At 35.4% G+C, this 6,864-nt stretch overlaps 1 protein-coding gene across 1 annotated transcript; it reads left to right on the forward strand.

Moving 5' to 3' along the window:
• Positions 1-404: 404 nt before the first annotated feature.
• Positions 405-3,906, forward strand: LOC145015734 (Integrase-type DNA-binding superfamily protein). The gene is made up of 9 exons (XM_078974205.1): positions 405-820; positions 1,779-1,861; positions 2,015-2,023; positions 2,133-2,221; positions 2,408-2,481; positions 2,564-2,614; positions 2,795-2,853; positions 2,936-3,558; positions 3,642-3,906. The coding sequence occupies exons 1-9, from the start codon at positions 549-551 to the stop codon at positions 3,711-3,713; spliced, it is 1,332 nt and encodes a 443-aa protein (XP_078830331.1). The 5' UTR covers positions 405-548; the 3' UTR covers positions 3,714-3,906.
• Positions 3,907-6,864: the final 2,958 nt, after the last annotated feature.

Below are 6,864 nucleotides of genomic sequence, written 5' to 3' on the forward strand. Positions count from 1 at the left end.
ATATTGTAATATGATTTTCTTAATTTTGTACTCACGTAAAAAGTACTTTTTCGACAAGTTTAATTTTAAATTACCAATAAAATGATTTCATTTCAAAAGTAAAAAAAAAAAAATACGAAAGTGTATTGTTATTCGATTCCGAGTCATGGGCGAGTCCACTCATTTGAGTTACGATTAGACTCACCTAAGATTCCCGGGTTGCGTTTATGAAAGTTTGGCGAGGAGCAGGTGGCAGGGGACACGTGTGTCGCCGAATCCTTTCAGTCATCACCTCCTGAGTAGTGATTCCTGACCTTTAATCAGTTTTTAAAACAAACATTCCAAAATTACATTTCGACCCTCGCTACCCCTTGTAGCCGTTATGCAGGATTTCTACACAGCGGTCAAGGACAATTTCGTCATTTCATAATTAATCACTCCAGTCCTACTCCTCCTCCCTCTCCACACTGTTGTTTTCCTCTTGCTGACGAATGGACACATTCACACACAGACACAGTTAGTTATCTGTGATCTCTTTGCAAAATCTCTCCTTTTTAGGGTTCAAACCAATGGCTACTGCATCTTCCTCTGATCCTGTAATGAAATCGGAAGGCAGTGCCAGTGGCGGCGAAACTTCTGAAGCGGCATCCACGATTGGGATGGCGGCGGCGGCTGCGGCGCTGGTAGGAAAGGGGAACAATTATCAGCAACAGTTGATGGTCAAGTACAGAGGAATTAAGAAATCGAAGAAGGATAGAGGTTGTACGGCAAAAGAACGCATCAGTAAAATGCCTCCTTGTGCTGCCGGAAAACGCAGCTCCATCTACCGTGGCGTCACTAGGTATACGATTTTAATCGGTAATTTTGCTTTGTATCTGTACAGTGCTCTGTACTCATGCTTGTCAATCTCTATGCATATACTTTTTGAGTAAAACTTTGTAAACGGTGTAAATTTAGGATGATTCCATTTCGAAGGGCAGAATCTAAGGTCGATGTAACTATTGAGTTCTACTTTTAGATTAGGCGTCGGACAATCTGGATAACATGAAGGAAGAAGAAGCAGTTGTGGGATGATGCTGTTGGGTGGCATCACAATTTCGATAAAATAAAAATCACACAAAGATAAGATGCTAAAATCTTGAAACATAGATACCCAAAAATCACCAACATGTTTGATTCTGATAAGAACCTTGCCCATCGATGATGTACTAAAAGAACAAACACAATTAGTAGCATCTTTCATGACGATTTCATCAGTGTTAACATAATATGACAGTCTCCTCACACCCATTGACAGCATTAGGCATTTTACACCACATCACCCATAATTCAGAGATTGTTGGAAGGGTTTACCAGCTTCAAAGAAAATACTCAAGGGGTGTTAGAGTAAAACTTTGCAATTGTTGGGGGGGTTAGGGTTTTTATTATTAGTTAATTAGCTTACTTTTATTGATTAGTATCTGATTGATTAGCAAGTTAGAATAAGAATACTTCTCAAATGGTAGGCCTGTTCTTATTATTCTCAACTTGAATTTATACATATTTAGAAGTTGGTTATAGCAATTGATGAAAACAAATAATGTATTTAGCACCATTTAAGACACCAAGGTTGTTGCTTCTCACCTGTTTACAACTTTGTTATAGTACATGTGTTGCTGGAAGCAATGATTGTCCATAACCACTTTTTTAACTTCTACTACATCCATAGTCGATTGTTCTTTCTGCAAAGGTTACAATACTTTCCATTCTCTTTTTGAGATTTTGATTCATGTGTTTGGTGTATACGTAAATGGTATTAGGCATAGATGGACTGGTCGTTACGAAGCACATCTATGGGATAAAAGTACATGGAATCAGAATCAAAATAAGAAGGGCAAACAAGGTCTAATCCTCTCTCCCTATGTGTGTGTATTGTGCTTGTATGTATGCTACAAGACTCATGAGAATTCCTTTCATTATGTTTCTAAATTCTAATATGATTTATGTTTTCTTTATGTATGGGTTTGGGCATGCTTTTTGGCATCTATTTCAACAGTTTATTTAGGTAAGGATGTTCAATAGATCTTCTCCTGAAACTTAATTCAATTTCCATTAATAGAAGAATGTCTACATTCACCTGTAATTTCTTATGGGCAAACAAAACATTTGTTTAGGTGCATATGATGATGAGGAAGCTGCTGCAAGAGCATATGATCTTGCTGCCTTGAAGTATTGGGGCCCTGGGACACTCATTAATTTTCCAGTGAGCAATTGTCTTATGAAATTTTACCTAGGGTTACATGAATAGTTGCATTCTTCCTATTTAGATGATTCATGAATGCTTTTTTTTATCAGAAGCTTAAATAACCTATCGAGTTTTTTTATTTAATATCTACCTTTCCCTCACTATCTCCCTACACTAATTTAATATACATATTGTTGGTGCCAGGTCACAGATTATACACGAGACCTTGAAGAGATGCAAAATCTATCAAGAGAGGATTACCTTGCATCACTCAGAAGGTATGCAATGTAAAAATACACACATGTCCATGACTATTTCTACCTTGCTTATTTTTTCTTATTATGTTCATCATCATTACAGAAAAGGTAGCGGGTTCTCAAGGGGAACCTCCAAATGTCGTGGAATTTCCAGGTATGCTTATAACGAAGGAATCTAATTTGTCAACCAAATGCTATGACTATGAGTGGAAATGGAAACATCTTATATATTCATCATGCATATACCTGAAATACTACCACTATATAGTTGATATGTTTTTTGATCTATAACATGCTTTGGCTTTTCCTTATTCTTATATAAATCAAATACTAGATGGGACTCACCATTGGGCCGTATTACTGGAGCTGATTACAACAACTGCATGCATCATGGTAAGCAAGTATTTTATATTATCCTCTCTTGAAACCATGGTGATCACAAAACTCACATAATTAATTAAATCTTCATTTACAGGTGATGATGCAACAACAGAGAGCGAATATGTTGGTGGATTTTGCATGGATAGGAAAATCGATCTTACACCATACATTAAATGGTGGGGCCCCAACAAATCCAGACAACATGAAAAATCATCAGACGAAACAAATCACGCAACTGGTAGTTCCGAAGACATTGGAAGTGAACTCAAACCACCAGAATGGGCAACCCAACCCACACAGCCCTATCAGCTCCCTCGCCTAGGTGTCTCCCATGAGTCAAAACAACATAAAAAATCTTCAGTTTCTGCCATGAGTATACTCTCAAGATCTGCAGCCTACAAAAGCCTACAAGAAAAAGCTTTAAAAAAGGAAGAAGAAAACGATGAAAACGAAAACAAAAATAACATCAACAAGATTGATTATGGTAAGGCTGGTGTTGAGAAGAAATCAAGTCATGATAATGATAATGATAATGATGATGATGGCACAACAAGTGAATTTGGATTAGGAATGGAAGGTGAAGAAGGAATGGCAGCTCTTCACCCTGCATTGGCTCCTTTTTTGACCAATTACAATGCTATTGATCCGTTGGGTGATCCTGTTCTTTGGTCTTCCCTTGTCCCTCCTCTCCAGACCAGATCTTCTCAGCCCATTCAGGTATGTTTATTTACAGAAGATAGGAATGAATACATACACTGCTAATATATATATCTAAATATCTTTTTTTCTTTAAATTTTAGCATGCTACAAAGACTGAGACGAGTTCAGGTTATAGTTTCTTCCAAGAGGAGGAGGACTTGCTACCAACATAACATTATGATATAGCAAGAGGTATGTTTTTTTGTCTGTGTGGTTGGCATGTTAGATAAGTTTTGCTATAGAGAAAATATGATATATATATAAATATGTAAGTAGTTGTTTGATAGAAAATCTATAGAGTTGTATTTGTAAAGGACGCACACCGATATCAAGTAAAGTAAAAATATGAAAAGCTTTTGGATCCCAGTATACTAAAGATTTGATTGAAAGAAAAAACATAAATCCATACAAAACTGATTTGAATATAGACAACACACAAATGCTTAATGTATTATAATTGTTTTGGGTGAAATGTATCATAACATGAACAGTAGGGACCTGTTTTGTAAATTTCGAATTTCAAAATCAAAATTAGGAGGATCCTCACTTTGTCAAATCATGTTCATGGTATGTGATATAATGTGATAAATATTGCTATCAATGTCGTAATAACTTTCTAGGTCACATTCGAGAGCAAATTGGGTTTAAGGACCTATGATAAATATAATCAAGTGTTAATCCGGTGGTTATACAATTCAAATATTTGAGAATCATGGTGTCATAAGGATTAAACCAGTTAAACCATTTGAATACGTAAAGGTAAGATGCATACAAATTTCGACAATCATTTGGTAATTAAAACCAAACATAATTATTAATTCATGTGTCATTCATTATTAATTGTCTAAAGAACAAGTCCCCAACCTTTTAAAGTACGGCTACACTTCACAAACGCATAAACACTCTTTTTACATCCTCGTGTACCTATAATACGTTTTATCAAATGAATTATTAAGAAGATAAACACCAGCCTTATGTGTGGATGGACCTAACACATACCAAAGATGATGTAATACATAAGGCTTCTTAATAATTACATCATCTACCTCCATGTCCTTTATGGAAAGTTCTAGTAACATAAAACAATTCTTTATTTCATTTACCTAGTTTTGGTCGTCAACACACATGAAAATAATCACACATGCACCAAAAGTATCGGATTTTTGATGGAAATACATTTGCCACATTGATTTAAAGCAAATATACCCACAAAATAACTTCATAAAACTTTTTGATGCCACTGTTAGGTGCTTGTTTCAATTCATATAATGATTTTATAAGTTCAAATAGATTATGTTCGTTTAGGGCATGGCATGCCAAAACCTTCTGACTATCTCATATAATTTTCCTTATCTCATATAAACTTCCTTATCAAGATACTTAAAAGACTATTTTTATCTCATATAAACTTCCTTATCAAGATACTTAAAAGACTATTTTAACATCCATTTGATGAATAACTAGATTATGTATAGCCGATATGACAATCAACAATCTTATAGTAAAAAATTATGCTACTCGATGAATATCCATTTGCAACCAAAAGTGCTTTATAATCTAAAGACATTTTTAATAACACCATGTGTTATTTTTTCATAATTGATGACATTTCGTCTAGGGCCGGCAATTCTCGACACGATACGCGATACGGTTCACGACACGACACGAAATAAACGAGTTTGGGTTGAGTTTTTCAACACGCCAACCCGCCAACCTGCCAACACGTTTATTAAATGGGTCATATATGGGTTTCTCAAAAAATAAATGGGTTGACCCGCACACCCGTTTATATTTTTAATTAAAAAAAATATTTTTTATTTTTAAATGTATTTATATTTTGACTTGTGGTCCTAACTCATAAGATCGTAAGTAAGTTTGTAATCAATTGATTTTCCTCATTTTTTTCCCTAAATCAAATATCGTATCGGCGTATGGCTGTATGAGCGATTGAGGCATTGAACATGTTTTTATGAATGTTTTTAATTTTCATTTGGATGTTTAAGACTTTAAGACCTAAGTAGTTAAGTGTCTAAAATTTAGATATGTTTGCATCAACCATCAAGAATTTATTCATGTTTAATTGTTAATTTTATTGATGGAATCTGACCCACGAACCCAAATCTAACCCACAAACCCACCAATCTGTGAACCCGTATAAATAAATGGGTTCGTGGATCATATATGGATTTATGTTCCAAACCCGCCAACCCGTGACACGCCAATCCATGACCTGTATATTTAAATGGGTCGTGTTTGGGTTGACATATTTTGACCCGCTAACCCGAACACGATACGATTGCCAGACCTAATTTCGTCAGCAATTGCTTCATTCCAAAATGCTACATCTCGACATTCCATATCCTGTTTGAAGGTCCTTGCATCCTTATCTACATTCTAGCAATAAGGGTACTAAAATCCTATTTTCATCCCTTGATTGATCCTTCCATCAAATACAATTGAAAATTGGGCTTAAATTTTCTACTATTCAACATCTTTGGTTTTTCGTATAAGTTGCCCTTTTGGTCTAACAACACTATATGATCTTTTTGGATTTTTCACTTCATTAGTGCTAGTAATAAGGTCCTTAGGCCTTCAATTGATAAAAATCACATTTCATCATAAATCACGCCCTACAACAGTTACAATGTTTACATACACCGAATATTACGTTCTATTACATAAAACATACAAGCATCCAAATTCTATGCATACTCAACTAATATGCAATCAATTCCTCTTTCCCTAAAAGTTTTTCTTTTGGGTTCGGATAATTTTACAACCGATGACATCACAAACTTGAAAATACCTTAAATTCGAAGTTTTCTTGAACAAAGACTCGTATGGTGATACAATATACATGACTGTTTGGTAACTTCTATTTAATATCTTCTTTCATTTCTCGATGGTGAAGTAAGATCAAGCTCATGAGCTTATTATCTCAGGTCGGAACTAGTTGATAGGATCCCCTTTTTAACGTCCTCATGCCCCCTATGTGGCGACATGGGGGCGAGAAAAGGAAAGAGAGGGATGGAGTTTCTCTCGCTTTTGGCATAGTGGGCCCCCAGTGGGGGGCTCGCACGATGGACTATTAACTATATTTTAAAAAACATGTCGTTAACATAACATAGTCTCTCCCAAAAACCTCACTTCATCCTCAGTAAAAACGCATCAAGTTAACATTTTATTTCAACACTTGGTTTTTCCGTCCGAATGTACCATTTTGTTTTGTGTATGGAGCTCATGAATGATACAAACTGAATGGAAACAGTGACATCCATATATTTCCATCTGGCTTTGATACATTTAATTGAATTTCTCAATTGC

Source organism: Lactuca saligna, chromosome 9 (assembly GCF_052625555.1).
Source record: "Lactuca saligna cultivar CGN05327 chromosome 9, ASM5262555v1, whole genome shotgun sequence".
Lineage (NCBI taxonomy): Eukaryota > Viridiplantae > Streptophyta > Magnoliopsida > Asterales > Asteraceae > Lactuca > Lactuca saligna.